Source organism: Rhinopithecus bieti, unplaced genomic scaffold (genome assembly GCF_001698545.2).
Source record: "Rhinopithecus bieti isolate Rb0 unplaced genomic scaffold, ASM169854v2 scaffold_41725, whole genome shotgun sequence".
NCBI classification, from domain to species: Eukaryota; Metazoa; Chordata; class Mammalia; order Primates; family Cercopithecidae; genus Rhinopithecus; species Rhinopithecus bieti.
The window spans coordinates 5,033-25,680 of NW_016816895.1; the positions used below are offsets into that span (position 1 = coordinate 5,033).

Genomic DNA, 20,648 nt, shown 5'->3' on the forward strand with positions numbered 1-20,648 from the left:
AAAAAAAAAAAAAAAAAAAAAAAAAAAAAAAAAAAAAAAAAAAAAAAATCAGTTTTACACCTTTAACAGTATAAGAACCTAGAACTCAGGTTAAATGTTTTTCTCCATGGCTAACGATCTGTCTTATGGTGTACTTGGCTGGACAATACTTTGTATTGATTTGACAAAACACTAATCCAGGTGGTGTTGTGAATTTTGTAATAAAGGTTATTAAAACCATAATCAGTTGACTCTGTATTAGGTAGATTATCATTGCTAACCTGCTTGGCTCTGATTCCATCAGATCAGAGCTGGAGAAGGTCAAACTCCACAGTGATTAAGCAGCTTCAGCTGTTTCTTTGACTGCCAGCCTGCACTTACTGATGGCCGGCCCTGAGGATATTGGATGTTTCCAGTCATCCCCCAAAATTGACATCCCCTACATCTCACAGGAAAGTGGTGTGTCCCTCTGCAGCTTGTCACACCTAAACTTCAGACAGAGAAAGACTCTCCAAAATCAAATAATATTTATTTGAAAATGGGCCTCGCAAGGGGAATATGCATGGGCACATTTAAGGAGGTAAATGAAGACACAGGTTTTAAAGGATAACTGAGGAGGCTTACCTGAGCTGTTTTCAGACAATTATCCTGGGCTAGAAGAATCAGTAACAAGGGTGGAATCAGTTTAAGGTTGGACAGGGAGTGGTAGGGTAGATATCCCCACAATATTAATACTTTTATTGTTGTGGCAGCCTTAGCCTTTGTTCAAGGTTGTAGTCGTGCAGATAATTTGTGTGTGTGTGTGTGTGAGTGTGTATGTGTGTGAGATTGAGTCTCACTCTATCACTCAGGCTGGAGCGCAGTGGCGCAATCTCAGCTCACTGCAACATCCGCCTCCAGGGTTCAAGCGACTCTCCTGTCTCAGCCTCCCATGTAGCTGGGACTACAGGCATTTGCCACCACGCCAGGCTAATTTTTTTTTTTTTTTTTTTTTTTTTTTTTAGTAGAGATGGGGTTTCACCACCTTGGGCAGACTGGTCTCCAACTCCTGACCTCAGGTGATCTGCCCACCTCGGCCTCCCAAACTGCTGGGATTACAGGCATGAGCCACTGTGCCCAGCTGTGCAGAGTACTTTTATGGTAGTTCTTGTTATCAGGAATATGTTCATGAGAACCTTCCATTCATGACCTTCTCCAGCTTCACCTGTAAAGATCATAACTCAAGTTGTTCTATTTTGATTCTGACAACTTTCACACCCTCTTCCTCACACCAGTAGTGAAGAACGTTACTGTGTGAAGATTTTTCAGAACAAGATTAGAAACACACCCGTATCCCACATTAACCAAACAAGCTTGTCCCCTTCAGTCCCCACTGGGAACTTGCATTTCCAGATGAGTCTCCAGGCAACACAGTGGAGGGTCCTGACTGACGAGGAGTGAAGAAAGTCCCACCAGCCTCTCCTGCGTGACTGCAGCAGCCACAGTCTGAGACCCACCTGAGCTCCAGGAAAGGGCTTGAGGCCTGGAATTGTGACCACAGGGAAAATATCTTCCTTTTCCAGAAAGCAGGAAAAGCAAACGGAAAAATGAGAACAACAACTAGAAAAGAAAGTAAATGAATTAGGAATAAAAGAAGCACCAGATCAGTGTTGATCTGATTCGCATACTTCAGTGTCAGGAGAAGGGCCAGACGTGAAACCTGTGAGGTTCTACATGACACTGGCCCTGGCCCAGCCTCTACCATCTGTGATCAGGATCCGTAAAGACTGTTCTAGTCATGAAGGCTCACTGAGGTCCCTGTCCTGGGTCTGACTGGAGAAGACTCATCAGGAAGCCCTGAGCTTACTCAGGATTCTGATCGTGGTGACTATGTTTGAGGACTTTGCATCCCTGTAAGCTCCAATCTGCATTTTGTGCCGGTGAGAATAGCTCCTTATATTAAACTAATCTCTCTCAAATACTTAGAGAAGACATTGTTAGGCACAGAATCCTAAACTTAGAGAGGTTCCCGGGGAAACTGTAAGAAGTAGAGGAAGCCCCACATCCTGACAGGAAATCAGGCTCCGTGTGCACCGGCCTCTGGGTTGACTCTGATCGGTGGGTCCCGAGCGCCCCCTGGTGGCCCGGCGCGCCCCTGCAGGGAGGTTTGTGTCTGGGCTCACACCGACTTCCCCTCACTGTGTCTTTCGCACAGTAATACACGGCCGTGTCCTCGGCTCTCAGGTTGTTCATTTGCAGATACAGCATGTTCTTGGAATTGTCTCTGGAGATGGTGAATCTGCCCTTCACGGAGTCTGCGTAGTATTTCTGACTTCCATCAGACCATATAACTGCCACCCACTCCAGCCCCTTCCCCGGAGCCTGGCGGACCCAGCTCATGTCGTAGCTACTGAAGGTGAATCCGGAGGCTGCGCAGGAGAGTCTCAGGGACCCTCCAGGCTGGACCAAGCCTCCTCCAGACTCCACCAGCTGCACCTCACACTGCACACCTGCAAACAAAGAGACACCCTGGTCACAAACTGCCACACAGATCCAGTGTTTCTCTCACTCATATCCACACACACTCAACCTCTCTAGTTTTCCCTGAATCACCTTCTAAAATAGCAACAAGGAAAACCCAGCTCAGCCCCAACTCCATGGTGAGTCCTCTGTGTTCAGGGCTGATCCCCAAGTGGAAGTGCCTTGGAATCCAGGGCTAAGGCTCCTCTCTCAGAGCTGCAGGGTCAGGGTTGGGTCGGTTTTCATCAGTAGAAGGAGGGCCCTATTTGCATGTCTCCTACTATATAACAAGCTCTAGGTGGGACGCTTGAGGAGTAGGCGGTACCCAGATCAGAAGACAGTGCCCTGCAGAAGTTTTATGACAATGACGGTATTTGGAAAATATGCTGTCTTATGAAACTGTGCTGTGGTAAACACTTTGCCATGATCACCCTATTTCATTTTTAAATATTTGTGTAAGCTATGTTATGTAGAAGTCAGTATTTTCTCCATTTATGGATGTGGAAGTGAACCCACACATGGAGGGGACTCTGTGTACATCTAGGAGCTCATGTCTGGGATTCGCCCTGTGCGCCTCGTCACTGGCTCTGACTGCTCCTTAACCAACTCCAGGACAAAGCTGGATGTGTTAGTGTTTTTGTCAGAACCCACTTTCCATAATAAGAGCACATGTGGTTTTGCTGCACTCCAGCACTTGCCTGAAAATATGGAGAGAACTAGGGTCCAGGCACATTAATTTTCAGGTACTTCTGACATTTAACTTATTTTTTCTGTCTTTCTAAGTTTCCATTTGTTTGCTTGTAATACATTTTATGACGCTTAATTGAAAGGTAATATACTTCACACATTTAAAATGTACAATTAATAAACACGATGTGACTGTCATCATTATCAAGAAAGTGGACAAGTGAATTATTCTCAATGTTTCCTCATGTTCTGCTGTATTCCTCCTCCTCTCCCCTTCCCTTCTTCTACCATTTCCCCAGGCAACTACTGATCTTCATTATGTTACTTTAGATGCATTTTTATTTATCAGAATTTATAAAAATGAAATAACATAGTATATATTCTTATTTGTTTGACTTATTTTACTCAACATAAATACTTAGATATTTTACCTTGTTGTTCTGTGTCTCAGGCATTAATTTATTGTAAGTGATGGGTCGTATTCCAGTGAACACATTTACCATAATTTGTTTTTCTATTAAGCAGTTTAACAATATTTGCATTATTTTATTACTCTGGGTCTTACTAAAAAATCTTCTACACAGCTTGGAAATGGACATAGATGAATAATATATTTTACTTATTTTTTCAACAACAATATCAATAATAACACATAAACAGAGAAGCTTGAATTTTTCAATTTTTTTTGGAGACTGAGTCTCACTCTGTTGCCCATGCTGGAGTGCAATGGCATGACTTGCAAACTCTGCCTCCTGGGTTCAAGCGATTCTCCCTTCTCAGCCTCCTGAGTAGCTGGGATTACAGGTGCCCGCCACCATGCTAGGCTAACATTTTTGTATTTTTAGTAGAGACAGGTTTTACCACGTTGGCCAGGCTGGTCTCAAACTCCTGACCTCAGGTGATCAACTCACCTCGGCCTCCCAAAGCGTTAGGATTACAGGTGTGAGCCACTGCAACCAGCCAAAATTTTTTTTTCATAATACTTTAGATACTTGAAGTTTTAATGTAAACATCAAATGTGAAATCTAGGGAGAGACAAGTTGAGACTGGTTGAGAGTAACAAAGCTGGGGTATGAGCTGAATTGAGGCAGCGTATGGCATAAAATGTAGGCTGCTACAAGATAAAAACACACTTATACATTGGATTGCTTGAAGTCAAGTGTGGTAAATGTGCTATAGTGTGAATTTCTAAGAGACCATATCCTGAAGAGCTTTCCTATCCTATTGAATCCCTTTCCCCCAGAATGGGGACAGTCAGAGAAATCTTTCAGTCCCAATGTGTCTGTCCAGGAGGGAAAAAGTGCCCACACTTCTGTAAAGCATTCAGACCCACCCCATTGGAGAACTAAGAAATTACTCTGCAGGGGCAAGTCACCAAAACCAGTATCTTAGGGGCACTGCTTAGGAACTGAGATGGGAAAAGGGGTCTTCACCTGAGTCCCATTGAGAACTACCTCCCCTCTCTTTCTTATTTAATCAGAGCCCTGATCTGCAGTTCAAGTCAGCAAATCTTGAAGGTGATAACACCAAAAGAGAACATGGGAGCTGTGGGAGGGAACAACTGGGGAAAACAAGAGGACTCCAACCCGGGGGAAGAGCAAGAACACGCAGACGGACATCTCATCGGGAGGAAGTTCAGAAACCCTGGAAAGCTGACACCCAGACTCAGGGTCACAATATGGACCCAGGAAAGGTCAGAAAATCTCCCTTTATTCTATTGCTTTCCACCAGTTTCACAACTGTCACTTAAATAACATTTTAATCCACCTAAGAGAGCTGAGCATGATTCTCTGGAAGAGGGAACAAGGTGAAGCGGCAAAGCCAAGCGGGAAAGAGAAACAAGGTCTCACTGGAGGATCTGAAGTCTCCTGTGGACACAGAAGAACAGACTTCAACTCGGACGTCCACTGCAAAAGAAAATGTCAAACGTAGCTCTGAGAAGATTCACAGACACTCCCACAATAAAGTCCTGGCAAAGATAAAGTGTGATCCAACACAGGCCGAAAATGCATAAAATGAAATAATAGACCAGTAACAACTGTCCATCCCAACATGTGTGGCTATCAACAATTATTATGTACATTAATGAGAAATAGCAAAGTTGTAATAAATGAATGATCAGCGTGAGATTTGTAAATGATACAGATATTATAACGATCTAATTAAACAATATATGTAAAGTAGCTCTAATTCATATGCAAGAATCTCTTAAAGCAACTGTGAACATAATGCAGGACTAAATAGGCAACTGAAATATGAAAATACTAAGAGGAAATCAAACGGAAATGCATAAGAAATCAAAAGCAATGCCGTATAAACATCGAGCAAGCTTTGGGCACAGTCCTCAGTCGAGCTGGCTCAGCTTTTAAATGAAACCATGCACTTAAAATGTCACTAGAAATTTCACAAAGTAAATTGCAAAGAAAAGAAAGTAAAGGAAGAAACTAAACATTAATATCAAAATTATAGTATATGTGTATTTTAAATCTGAGAAGGAGAAATTATAAATACAGAGAAAGTATTTGAAAAAATAATGGCTAAATATTTTCCGCATTTTGTGAAAGACACTGAACTACAGATCCTAGAATCACAGAGAACCCCAAGCAGAGTAAACACAAACATACAGACACACACACCACACATACACCTCGGACAGAGTGGCACACAAGAAAAAGCTTACACATCACAGACAACACACACATTTCCTGAACTTTATTCATCCTACTTAGTTGTTTTAAAATTATTTACATTTATAGTAATAAGTAGTAGTCTAAAATTAAAATATATTATTTTATGCCTAAGTCTGTCTATACTTAGCATGATCAAATACAGAGTTTGGTGCAAATGAATGTAACTACATTGTTAGTTAATTCGCTATTTCAAAGAAAAATGGTATTTATTCCTGTCTCTGTGTTGAATCATCTGTAATGTACGCCAATGAAATTATTTTTAATTAAAGAGTGTTTTAAGTGGGCATATAATAACTGTTTATACTTATGGAGTACACTGTGACATTTCAATACATGTGTGCCTTGAGGTATGACCAAAATCAGAACAATGAGTCAATTAATCAGCTCAGACACTAACATTAATTTGTGTTGGTAGCATACAAAGTTCTCTCTTCTGATTACTTATAAACAGAAAACGTACAATATGTTGTTAGCTGTAATAACCATACCGTGCTGTGGGACACTAGGGCACATCCCTCCTGTCTACCTGTAATTGTGCGTTTGTTAACAAACCTCCTCTTATCTCTCAGTTTCCCCCCATTCCCAGCCTCTCATGACCACTACTCTACTATTTACTTCTGGAACACCGACTTCTGAAAAAATTCCATATAACACAGAAACGCCGCATTTATTTGTCTGTGTCTGGCTTGTTTCACTGAAGATAATGGTGTCCAGTTCCATCCATGTTGCTTCAAATGGCAGAATTTCATTGTTAAGGCTGAATAATATTTCATTGTGTAAATATATCATGTTTTATTTATCCGTTCAACTGTTGATGGACACATACGTTGATTTCATATCTTAGCTATTGTTATTAGGGCTGCAGTAAACATAGGTGTACAGGTATCTCTCCAATATTAGTTTTTTCTTTTAATTATTTAAATAGGTATATGCTCAGCAGTTGGATTGCTGGATTATATGGTAGTTCCATTTTTTTCCTTTGATGGCTGTACTAATTAACATTTCCACCAGTGGTTTATAAGAGTTTTCCTTTCTAGGCCGGGCACGGTGGCTCAAGCCTGTAATCCCAGCACTTTGGGAGGCCGAGACGGGCGGATCACGAGGTCAGGAGATCGAGACCATCCTCGCTAACATGGTGAAACCCCGTCTCTACTAAAAAAATACAAAAAACTAGCCGGGCGAGGTGGCGGGCGCCTGTAGTCCCAGCTACTCGGGAGGCTGAGGCAGGAGAATGGCGTGAACCCGGGAGGCGGAGCTTGCAGTGAGCTGAGATCTGGCCACTGCACTGAAGCCTGGGCGGCAGAGCGAGACTCCGTCTCAAAAAAAAAAAAAAGAGTTTTCCTTTCTAGGCATCCTGGCCAGATTTTGATATTTATTTATTTATTTATTTATTGTCCTTCAGACAACAGACTTTCTAGCCGAGATGAAGGGTGAAAAGACATCTTATTGTGAATTTGCATTTTCCTGGATATTATCTACGTATGATCTATTTGCCCTTTGCATGTCTCTCTCTCTCTCTTTTTTTTTCTTTTCTTTTTTTTTTTTTTTTTGACAGGAGTTTCGCTCTTGTCACCCAGCCTGGAGTGCAGTGGTGCGATCTCGGCTCACTGCAACCTCCGCCTCCCAGGTTCAAGCGATTTTCCTGCCTCAGCCTCCTGAGTAACTGGGATTACAGATGTGCACCACAACACCCAGGTAATTTTGTATTTTTAGTAGAGACAGCGTTTCTCTATGTTGGTGAGGCTGGTGTCAAACTCCCGACTTCAGGTGATCCGCCCACCTCGGCCTCCCAAAGTGCTGGGACTAGAGGCGTGAGCCACCGTGCCCAGGTTTGTCCAGGCTTTTTCGGTCCTTCAGAGAATTGAAGAGTCATCTCCTCGCCTGTTCCCGCCAATTTTCTTATCTGTGTGTGACCCTTGAGAATGTCATTGCCATGTCTCTACATAACAGGAGTCCAATCTGGCATGAAGCTGACCTGCTGGGTGTGTCAGTGTAGAATTGGGCAAAGAAACTGCCTGCATACATGAACTGTTGCGTTATCCAGGCCTGGAGCCTCTCACGTCTAGGCTTTGCATTTTGTCTGTGATTTGCTCTGTTGTTAGTCAGTACAAATGTGATTTTTAACTTTCTACTGAAATAGCCTCACATAATAATCTAGAGGCATAAAGATTAAAAAATAACTTATTTGGAAATTAACCCAGGTTCCAGGTGAGGCCATAGTTAGTTTGTGGTGATAGTGAGACAGGGAGAAGCATGGCTGGAAACTATGACTGTGCTCACAGATGCTTCATGTTAATAGGGAAGACCCTGGACACAGAAGGGAATTGGACACTCCCGCTGAGAACCTCGACCTAATATAATTTTGTGAATCATGCTCAATAATAAAACTCTAGGTTTTTGACTAAAATTGATGTTACTAACGTAAGCTTTTCCTTAGAACACAGTCCTCTATCTGATGTAAAATCAGCCCAGATGGCAGAAGTGATTATATTTATTATATTTATTAGAATTTTTATTTCTAATAAATAAATATTTATTTATTAGAATTTTCCAATTTGTCAAACTAGAAAATAAACACGTTTGAGGGCAGTGCATGGCATTGGGCTGCTTTGTGAACAAAAGAGCATCTCACATACTCTGGAACACCCACCAAAATGGGCAAGTTAGGGGGCTCTTAGAGGCAGTCCTTTATCCCAGATTCCGGGCAAATATAAAGGTGGAAGTCAATGCAAAATGGTGACACTGAAGCTAAGAAAACTGCCACCCCAGGTCATATCCTCAGAAGAGAAAACTGCTGAGAGGGTCACAGATGTTATTCACAAATATCAATGCTTAGCCCCCGATTTTAAATAAAATGAATGAAAATATCTAGTTATCATCTTTGCTTAGATAATTTGTGCCATATTTTACAAATGAATATTTTTTGTATTTCAACTCTACAATTTATAGACAAATTCGTTATCCGATTAAATAAACACTTTGAGGAATCAGCAGAGGTTGATTCTTGATGAGGTGTGACGAGCTAGCCACAAAATCCTCGGAGAATCCTAACATTGGGACCGAGACAGAATCGAGCCACAGGGCCCTTTGGACACATTTAGGTAAACTTTCCTCTATTTTCACCCTTAAGGGGATGTGAATATATTTTATTTATCATTTATCTGTGTTCTCTGTGTCTTGAAATAATTCTTTGACAAAAGGCTTCAGCCCTTTCAGTTGATTAAAAGCTTCTGCATTTTGTGTTTTTAGCCTGTGACCTGCCAGATTTTGCATGAACTGAGTGAAGCCTGGGTGGATACAAGAGAGAAGGGGATAAAGAGAGGTGGATTACTGAATTCAGATATATAGTTATATAGGAGAAATAAAACCTAAATGTCTGATAGATCAGTAAGGTGACTATAGTTAACAATAATCTAATGTACACATTAAAATAGCTAGAAAACAGTCATTCCAATGTGCCTAGCATAAAGAAAATATACATGTTTAACATGATAGATATATCAATCCTGATCTGATCTTTACACGTTTATAAATGTATCAATATATTACATGTTCCCATAAAATAGGTATGTCTATTATGTCCCAATAAAATAAATAAATAATCTTCATGGCATGTTTTACAAAATGTTAAAAGTTCTTCAGTTTATATAAAATACAAAAGCCCTTAAATAGCCAAAGTAATTTTGGGCAAAATTTAACTCATATTCTGTAATTTCAAAATCAAATCTATATAAATCAAAACAGTATAATGCTGACATTTAAACAGACATATAATCCGATGGAACATTGTAGACAACCTGGAAATCAACCCATTCCTTCCGAATAAACTGATATTTGACAAATTGCCACGGACCCACAGTAGAGAAAAAACAGTCTCTTCAACAAGTGGTGTGAAAACTGGGCATCCATATACAGAAGGAAAAAAAATGGACCTTACCTCACACAATACAGAGAAATCAGGTAAAAACGGATTCAAGACTTAAAAAGACCTGAAAATGTGGTACAAAGGTATCCATGTATGGTTTGGAACAAAATGTAAATTAGTACAGCCATTATGAAAAACAACATGAAGATTACTCAGTGAATTGAATATAGAATATACCCACTTCTGAGTATACATCTAGAGAAAATAAAAGAAGTGTGTCAAATATATGTTCATTGTGAGATTATTCCTAATAGCCTAGATATGGAAAGTAAGTCAATATCCATCTATGAACAGACAAAATGTGGCTTACACCTACATAAAAGTGAACGTTATTCAGCCTTTGAAAACAAGGAAATTCTTACATTTACAACACATAGAGAACATTATGCTAAATGGAATAAGCCAGACACAGAAAGACAAATGCTGCGTGATCTCATTTACATGTAGAATCTAAAATATTCAAGCTCTCCGAAGCAGAGTAGAATAGCAGTTCCCAGGGACTGGGAGGAGGAAAAAATTGGGTGATGTTTGTCAAAGGGTGAAAACATTCCGTTGATGTGGTTTGGCTCCGTGTTCCCACTCAAATCTCGTGTCAAATTGTAATCCCTGCATGTTGAAGGAAGGGCCTAATATAAGTTGACTGGGTCATGGGGTGGCCTTCATCTTTGCTGTTCTCCTGAAAAAATTCTCAAGAGATCTGATGTTTTAAAAGTGTGACACCTCCCCACTCACTTGCTATCTCTCTCCTTCCACCATGTGAAGAAGGTTCTTGCTTCCCCTTCACCTTCTGCCATCATTGTGTGTCCTGATGCCTCCCAGTAATACTTCCTGTTTAGCCTGCAGAACTCTGAGCCAACTAAACCTCTTTGCTTCATAAATTACCCAGTCTCAGGTAGTTCTTAATAGCAGTGTGAGAATGGACTAATACAGAAAATTTGCACCAGGAGTGGGCACTGCTATTAAGATACCTAAAAATGTGGAAGTGACTTTGTAACTGGGTAATGGGCAGAGGTTGGGAAAGTTTGGGGGGCTCACAAGAAGACAGGGAGATGTGGAAATGTTTGAAACTTCACGGAAGCTTGTTGAATGGTTTTGACCAAAATGCTGGTAGTGATATGGACAATAAAGTCCAGGCTGAGGTGATCGCAAATGAAGAGGAAGAACTTCTTGCTAACTAAAGTAGAGCTTACACACTTTTAACTGAGATTCTCCATTAGGGCTCAGCCCCTGCATCAGACTTCTGCCTGAATATCTAGGCATTTTCATACATCATCTGAAATCTAGGAGGAGGTTCCCAAACTTCAACTCTTGCCTTATGTGCACCAGCAGACGCAACACCACGTGGAAGCAACCAAAGCTTAGAGCTTGCACCCTCTGAAACAATGGCCTGAGCTGTACCTTGGTCCCTTTTAGCCATGGCAAGCATGAGAGGGACAGGACACAGGACACTTGCATTGCTTTAGCAAAAAGACTAGTGGCATTTTGCCCCTGCCCTAGAGGTCTGAGAAATGTTGAACTAGGGAGAGATGATTTAAGGTATCTGGCAGAAGAAATTTCTAAGTAGCAAAGCATTCAAGATTTGCCCTGGCTGTTTCTGAAAATATAAGTCATATGCATTCATGAAGAGATGGTCTGAAATGTGAACTTAGGTTGAAAAGGGAAGCAGAGCATAAGAGGTTGAAAAACAAATTGCAGCCTGTCCATGTGGTAGACAAGAAGATCCCATTTCTTGGGGAGCAATTCAAGCTGGCTGCAGAAATTTGCTTTAAGTCATGAGGAGCCCAAAGGGATAAATGTCTCCAGGGCATTTCAGAGATCTTTTCCGCAGCCCCTCCCATCACAGGTCCAGAAGCTCAGTAGACAAAGATGGTTTCATGGTCCAGGCCCAGGACTCGACTGCTCTGTGCAGCCTCAGGACATGGCAGCTTACATCTGTGTCCCTCTCATGCCAGCCATGGCTAAAAGGAGCCAAGGTACAGCTCAGGCCATTGCTTCAGAGGGTGCAAACCCTAAGGTTTGCTTCCTTTCACGTGGTGTTGAGCCTGCTGGTGCACATAAGGCAAGAGTTGAGGTTTGGGGACCTCCTCCTAGATGTCAGATGATGTAGGAAAATGCCTGGATATTCAGGCAGAAGTCTGATGCAGGGGCTGAGCCCTAATGGAGTATCTCAATTAGGCCAGTGTAGAAGAAAAATACGGTGTTGGATCTCCCACACAGAGTTCCCACTGGGGCACTGCCTAGTGGATCTGTGAGAAGAGCGCCACCTTCCTTCAGACCCCAGAATTGTAGATCTACAACAGCTTGCATGGTGTGCCTGGAAAAGCCATAGGAACTCAATGGCAGCCTACGAAAGCAGCCATGGGGACTGTACCCTACAGAGCCACAGGGTGGAGCTTCCCAAGGCCTTGGGAGACAACCTCTTGCATCAGTGCATCCTGGATGTGAGACATGAAGTAAATGGAAATTATTTTGGAGCTTTGTGATGTAATGACTGCCCTGCTGGGTTTTGGACTTGCATGGGGCCTGTAGCTCCTTTGTTGTGGCCAATTGCTCCCAGTCCATGCACCCCATTGTATCTTGGAAGTAACTTACTTTTGATTTTACAGGTTTATAGGTGGAAAAACTTACCTTTTCTCAAAGGAGACTTTAGATTGTAGATTTTCGTGATAATGCTGAAATGAGTTAAGACTGGGAGACTGTTAAGAGGGGATAACTATATTTTGCAATGTGAGAAGGACATGAGATCTGTGATGGGCCAGGGGTGGAATGATATGGTTTCACTCTCTGTTTCCACCCAAATCTCATGTCCAATTTTAATGCCCAAGTGTTGTTGGAAGGGTCTGATGGGGAGTGATTGAATCATGGGGTTGGCCTTCCCCTTTGCTGTCCTTGTGATAGAGTTCTCACAAGATCTCATGGTTTAAAAGTGTGGCACTTCTCCCCTTGCTCTTTCTCTCTCTCCCCTGCCAGCATGTGAAGAAGGTCCTTGCTTCCCCTTCAGTTTCCATGATGACTGTAAGTTTCCTGATGCCTCCCAGTAATGCCTCCTGTTAAGCTGGTGGAACTATAAGCCAACAAAACCACTTTTCTTCATAAATTAAATTTCTCAGTCTCAGGTAGTTCCTTATATTTGGGTGAAAATGGACTAAAACACAGGTTGAAATAGTTCTAGAGATCAAACATACAGCAATGTGGCTATACTAATGAATACAGTAAAATGTATCTTTTGCCAGAGAGTAAATCTTAGGTGTTTTTTTCACACACACACAATAAACTAAAGGCACAAAATGATAACTCTCTGAGATGATAGGCATGCCAATTACCTTGATCATGATGAGCATTTCCCTAAGTATATCAATACATCAAGTGGTGTACCTTAAATACATACAATTTTATTTGTCAGTGATAGCTCCATAAAGCTGAAAAGTTATAATGCATGCTTATATTAACACATATTTTATCAAAAACATGTGAGAATATAAACAGAATGACTTGTATGAAGATATTTATAATAGTTTTGTTTATGATATTTTTATTGGAAACAAATTTAAATTCCATCAACAGAAAAATGGGTATATATATAGTCACTTATTCACTTAATGAACCAATTTATTTATTTAATAAACTGTCATTTATTAATGTAATGGACTGATTCAGATATGAAATACCTACATGTGTATGAGTACATATGTATGTATTTATACATGATGAAAAAACCTTGATAGATGCAATTACATGAATGAACCTCACCAATAGCAAAAGTAGCCCCTTACAAAAAATGATCTATAATATTTGATTCCATTTATATGAACTTCAAAACAAGAAAAATGGAGCTATAGTGACCGAAATCAGAACATTTTTCTATTTGCATTTCTCTAATGATTAATGATGCTTAGCATTTTAAAAGTATATTTGCTGGTCACTTGTATGTATTCTTTTGTGAAGTGTCTGTTTGTGTCATTTGCCCATATATTAGTCCATTTTCAAACTGCTGATAAAGACATATCTGAAACTGGGAAGAAAAAGAGTTTTAATTTGACTTACATATCCACGTGGCTGGGGAGGCCTCAGAAGCATGGCAGGAGGCAAAAGGCACTCCTTAGCTGGTGGTGGCAAGAGAAAATGAAGAAGAAGCAAAAGCAGGAACCGCTGATAAACCCATCAGATCTCGTGAGATTTATTCACTACCACGAGAACAGCACAGGAAAAATGGGCCCCCATGATTCAATTACCTCCCCCTGGGTACCTCCTACAACATGTGGGAATTCTGGGAGATAAAATTCAAGTTGAGATTTGGGTGGGGACACAGACCAACAATATCAGCCCATTCTTAATAGGGTTATTTGTTTTCGCTTCTTGATTTACATTTAAATTTCCTATAGATTCTGGATATTAGGACTTTCTTGGATGCAACATTTGTGAATATCTTCTAACATTTTGTAGGTTGTCATTATTCTGCTGATAGTTTTGTTTGCTTGTTTGTTTGTCTGTTTGTTCGTTTTGCTGAGCAGAAACTCCTTAGTTAATTAGATCCCACTTGTCTATTTTTTGTTTCTGTTGAAATTGCTTTTGGATACTTAGCCAAAAATTCTTTGTCAAAGCTGGGGTCGAGAAGAATATTTCCTAGGTTGTCTTCAAGGATTTTATGGTTTGAAGTCTTACATTTAAATAGTTCATCAATTTTGAGTTAATTTTACATATGTTGAAGGTAGACGTCCGGCTTAAATCTTCATCTTATGGCTAGCCAGTTGTCCCAGCACCATTTGTTGAGCAGCAATATTTGTTTACTTCCTTACTGCTTGTTTTCACCTGCCTTATCATAGGTCAGATGATTGCAGCTGTGCGGCCTCAGAAGGTGCAACCACTCAGAATGGCTGCCACTAAAAAGTCAAAATACAATGGATGCTGGTGGGGCTGTGGAGAAAAGAGAACACTTATACTGTTGATGGGAAGAAGAATTAGTCTTGGCCACTTTGGAAAGTAGACTGGAGATGTCTCAAAGAACTTAAAACAGAGATATCATTTTACCCAGCAATTCCACTACTGGATATACACTAAAAAGTAATCAAATAATTCTTTATTTGTGAACACATTTGTCAGAAACCCTCAAACTGTACATTGAAAATCTATGCATTTTTATGTTAATTTTGTCTAATAAAAAAAGAACATAGACAATTGTAGGCAATATTTTATAATGAAATTAAAATCTGCATAAAATATATATGAAAATTCAAATACAAAATGTAAATGTGATTTTTACAATAATTATTAAAATGCATTCAGCTATACTAGAATAAAATCCCAGAAATAAGAAAGATAAAAGTGATATATTTAAATGAAAATTAATAAGCACAAATTTCACAGATAATTATAACCTGTCTAAAAACATGTGGAACCTTTTGTATTATTAGTTATGCAAAATTAATAAACTAGTGATATATTTTAACCTGTTTTATCAGGAAAAATTACAAATATTTTGTGTAAAATCATAACTGGGACAGCCAAGAGGAAAATAACAATATCTGCAAGCACATGTTTTAAATGTTAATATATTCTCAATGTTGGCCCAGTTATTACAGCTGAAATTTGTAATTATATCATGGATTTGTTTGAGTCCTTGGGAAAAAGAATTTTAAGAGATGACTTAGAGTAGAGGAATAATCTCCAATATGGAGATATTAGTATCTCACCTATAAAGAAATTGAAAGTACATAATGTATGTAAAGTCCTGATAAGAAACTCTGTCCCATGGAAAAGGGCTTATCCTATTTGGTTGTGATACATTTACTGTTAAAATTATCACCTTCGTGATGTTTTAGAAAATTAAAGCAAAGCGTGATGAATTGAAGGTGATATTGCTTGTTTGGTACAACAGCGGGGTGCGGATAATGAAGAGCCCTGTGATACCGAGGAGATGGCCTAATCCAAGGAGAGGGAGGCTCCAGGTCGTGTGGACTCACACTGGGCACCTGCTTCTGCCCGTCCCGCAGCCACTCCCTGAAGCCTTCAGGAGACAGGGGTGCCGAAGGGCCCTTGAGACGATCCAATGAGATCCGGAAGTGATGAAAAAGATAATGATCTGGGATGGATTTTAAAATTTAAAATAGAAATGGTATTGTAAATTCACAAATTACTGTTGTTTATATTCACAAGGTAAGAAGCAATGTTATGATTTGTGAATATAATATGGAATAACTAAGAAAATTAAGAAATAATTAAGATAATTATCATTCATCACTTCAAATTCTGATCATTTATTGTGACATTTCAAATGTAGTCTTTTATACAAATATACAACTTTTGTATATACAACCAATATACAACTTTTAAATTAGCAAATATAAATCAATTTATGTAAACAAGTAAAAATAACAAATCAATTATGAATTACTCTAATAATTTATATTTTGATCATCATTAAGTTTGTTTCTTTAGGACATATTTTCAGAATTATTTTATCGGAATGTTTAATATGAATGCCTACACATATATGCATAGGTCTGTGTATTTACGCATCTTTGTTTTTTCTTTTTCTCCTTTTTTTTTTTTTTGAGATAGAGTCTCACTCTGTCACCCAGGCTTGAGTGCAGTGGCCCAATCATGGCTCACTTCAACCTCCACCTCCAGGGTTCAAGCAATTATCCTGCCTCAGTTTCCCGAGTAGCTGGGATTACAGGTGTGAGCCACCATGCCCGGCCTATACATCTTTCTGTGTGTATAAATATATGTCCCTATAGCTATGCAGTTGCTAATGTCAACAAATGTTAATAAAAGTCTGGAAGAATCAGTGCGAATAATTAGCAATGTATATTTCTCGAAAGTGTATATTTAAAAAATCTATATGGAATTTTAATAATATTTTAACACTAACAATAACAACTTCACAATAAATACAAGTAATGAAATATCACAGCCTAGAATGCTCCAGAGTTCTGCAAATACAAACCTGACTTTTCCAGCTGAGGACAAAGGAAACCTCCCGCTGCACCTGCTCCTGGGACCTGTCCCGTCCTCAGTGGGTCCCGAGCGCCCCCTGGTGGCCCCGCGCGCCCCTGCAGGGGGGTTTGTGTCTGGGCTCACACTGACCTCGCCTCACTGTGTCTGTCGCACAGTAATACACGGCCGTGTCCTCGGTTTTCAGGCTGTTCATTTGCAGGTACAGTGTGTTCTTTGAATCATCCCTTGAGATGGTGAATCTGCCTTTCACAGACGCGGCGTATTCTGTCGTGTAACTGTTAGCTTTGTTTTTAATACGGCCAACCCACTCCAGCCCCTTCCCTGGAGCCTGGCGGACCCAGTTCATGTAGTAGTCACTGAAGGTGAATCCAGAGGCTGCACAGGAGAGTCTCAGGGACCCCCCAGGCTGGACCAAGCCTCCCCCAGACTCCACCAGCTGCACCTCACACTGGACACCTGCGAACACAGAGACACCAAGGTCAGAAACTGCCACACAAATCCACAGTTTCTCTCACTCATGTCCCCTCACACTCAGTATTTCTAGTTCACCATGAATTACCTTTTAAAATAGCAACAAGGAAAACCCAGCTCAGCTCCAACTCCATGGCTGGTGGTCTGTATTCAGTGCTGGTCACCAAGTGGAAACTCCTGGGAATCCCAGGCGGGGGCTCCTCTCCCAGAGCTGCAGGGTCAGGGCTGGGCTGGTTTTCATCAGCAGAGGGAGGACGGTATTTGCATGTCTCCTACTATATAGCAAGCTCTGGGGTGGGACGCCTGAGGAGAGGACGGGCCCAGATAGGATGACTGTGCCTTGTAGGAGTTTGGTGACTATGATGGTATTTGGGAAATATGTTGTCTTATAAAATTATGCTGTGATAAACACTTTGAACTGATCACCCTATTTTATTTGTACATACTTGTGTAAATTATGTTTTGTCACAGCCAATGGTTTCTCCACGTACAGATGTGGAAGTAAACCACACATGGAAAAGGGGCTCTGTATGTATCTAAGGGCTCATGTCTGGGATGAGTAAGCCCCGGTACCTGGGCCTGTGCCCCACTTACTCCCTGAACCAACTCCAGGACAGAGCTGGGGGTGCCTAATGTGGTTGTGGAACCCACTTTCTGTAGTGAGAACATGTGTGATTGTGCTACATTCTAGCATTCACCTAAAAATATGGTGAGAACTAGGGTTAGGCAGATACATTTCTAAGTATTTTTGAAATTTAACATACATTTTTTCCCATCATTCTATCACTCCTTTCTTGTCTAAGTTTCCAGTTGTTTGCTTGTGATACATTATATAAGTTTAGTTTACATGCAATAAACTTTCACATATTTAAAGTGTACAATTGATAAACATGAGGTAACCGTCATCGTTATCAAGGTGGACAAGAGAATTCTCAGCATTTCCTTTTGTTCTTCTATATTCTTCCTCCTTTTCCTTTCTTCCTTCTACCATTTCCCTGGCAACGACTGATCTTTGCATTGCTGCTGAGTCATTTTAATTTACCAGAATGTATAAAAATGAAATAACATGGTATATATTCTTATTTGTTTGGCCTGTCTTAAATGATTAGATATTTCACCTTGTAGTTGGTATAGCAGACTTTTAAAATTCTAAATAGTGGGTAGTATTCTAGCAGACAAATTTACCATAATTTGTTTTTCTATTAAGCAGCTGAACAATATTTGTTTTTTTTTTTTTATTATTCTAGGTCTTACTAAAGATCTGCTATAGAGCTTGGAAATGTACATAGAAAAGGAATGTATTTTTTCTTATTTTTACAACTGCATCAACAATAAAAGATAAATACAGAAGATGGAATTTTGCAAATTTTCTTTAATACTTTTGATATTTAAAGTTTCAAAACAAACAACAAATCTGGAGTTTTGGGAGAAGCAAGCTCTTGTAGAGAGTAACAAAGCCAGGGTTTGAAATTAGCTAAGGCAGAGTCTGGAATACGAAATAGAAGCTATTACAAGATAAAATACAAATATATATTGGATTGTTTGAAACTGTGTGTGGTGCCCATGTTGTAGTGTGAAATTTCAAGGGACCACATACTGAAGAGCTATCCTACCCTGTTAAATCCCTTTGCCCAAGAAAGGGGAGAGTCACGAATCTTCCTTCCCTGAAGTGTCTGTCAGGGAGAGAACAAGAGCCCACACTTCTGAAATGTGTTCAGCCCAACTCCCTTATTCCCATTACAGAACTAAGAATTTACCCCGCAGGGGCAAATCACTGAAACCAGAATCCTAGGGTCACTTGTTCAATGTCTCAGGAATTGAGATGGTAACACCAAGATCTATTGAGAAGCAGCTCCCCTGTCGTTCTTATGGAATCAGAGTCTTAGTCTGCAGGGCAGGGCAGCAGATCTGCAAGGTGATCACTCCGATGGAGAACACCGGAGCTCTGGGAGGGAACACTGGGGAAAACAGGAGGACTCTATCCCAGGGGAAGGGCAAGAACACACAGACCAGCATCTCATCTGGAGGAGGGTCAGGAACACTCGCAAGGTCACATGCAGATCCAGGGTCATGAAGCCTTCCAGGAGCATGAACCAAAGAACATGGACCTAGGAATATGGACCCTTTAGTCTAATGTCTTTCACCAATTGAGAAATTGTCAGTAAATAAAACACTTGAGTGCACCTGAGGGAGCTGAAAGAGATTCTCTGGAGGATGAAACAAGGTAAAGAGACAAAGTCAAGCAGAAAAGACAAAGAAGGTATCATTGGAGGATCTGTAGTCTCTGGCGGGCGTAGAAGGACAGACTTCAATTCGTTTTTGAAACCTTTTTATCAGTCTTTAGTAATTTATGTGATAAAATAGTTGGCCTCATCAATGGCGTCTTATTATCCCCATCAGGGATGAGGGTCCATGTGGCACAGTTCTAGTCATGGGGGCAGGAGAGATGCTCTGTTGAGGTGTTCCAGGTCCTTCAGAGGAGAATCGCAAAAAGTCTCTTCTCCACTTCCAGACAATGTATAATATGTGTGTGTGACCCTTGGGAATGTTGTCCCCATGTCACTGTATGAGGGGAGTCCCCTGGGGGGTGAAGCTGACTTTCTGGATGTATCAGTGTGGAAAATTGAGAAAAGAAACTGCCTGGGAAGATGAACTGTCAAATTATTCAGTCCTGGAGCCACTCACTTCCAGGCTTCCTGTTTCATTAGGTTGTGATTTTCCTCATTGTTGAATCAGCGTAGGTTGTCTTTCTTCACTCTCTGCTAAAATAGGCACACATAATAATCTACAGGCTTTGGGGTAAATAAGTAACTAATTTCAAAATTAGAACAAGTCCCAAGTGAAGTCAGTTACCGTGTGGTTAATAATGTGGTAGACAGGAGACATGGCTGTATACTAAGAGAGTGTTCACGTCTATTTTATATTAGTTAGCAAAATCTTTTGTATATTCCTTAGATAATACGCCCATTGTGACCTTTGATTTAGCATTATTTCTTGATGAGTAACACCTAAATAATAAGTGTGATGGTTATTAACCAATAATTTATATTACAAGTACAAACTTCCATTTGGGATCTATTCCTCTACCTGATGTAGAGGAATCCACCCAGAAGGCAGAAGTTATTGCACTTATTAGAGCTTGTTAATTAACCAAAGGACAGGATTAAATACAGATGTTTTACTGTAGTGCAGAATTTTTTTTTTTTCTTTTTGAGATGGAGTCTCGCTCTGTAGCTGGGGCTGGAGTGCAGTGGCCGGATCTCAGCTCACTGCAAGCTCCACCTCCCGGGTTCACACCATTCTCCTGCCTCAGCCTCCCGAGTAACTGGGACTACAGGCACCAGCCACCTCACCTGGCTAGTTTTTTGTATTTTTTTAGTAGAGACGGGGTTTCACCATGTTAGCCAGGATGGTCTCGATCTCCTGACCTCGTGATCCAC

At 40.5% G+C, this 20,648-nt stretch overlaps 2 gene segments (V, D, J or C); both read right to left on the bottom strand.

The window, feature by feature from the left end:
• Positions 1–1,932: 1,932 nt before the first annotated feature.
• On the bottom strand, positions 1,933–2,724 carry LOC108517502 (Ig heavy chain V-III region 23-like). The segment is given in 2 exon segments: positions 1,933–2,468; positions 2,572–2,724. Coding segments are annotated over 2 exon segments (582 nt in total).
• Positions 2,725–16,792: 14,068 nt separating this feature from the next.
• LOC108517503 (Ig heavy chain V-III region 23-like) overlaps positions 16,793–20,648 on the bottom strand; it is a 4,143-nt gene continuing 287 nt past the window's right edge. Inside the window, 1 exon segment of the V gene segment in view lies at positions 16,793–17,193. Coding sequence covers positions 16,793–17,193 — 401 coding nt within the window.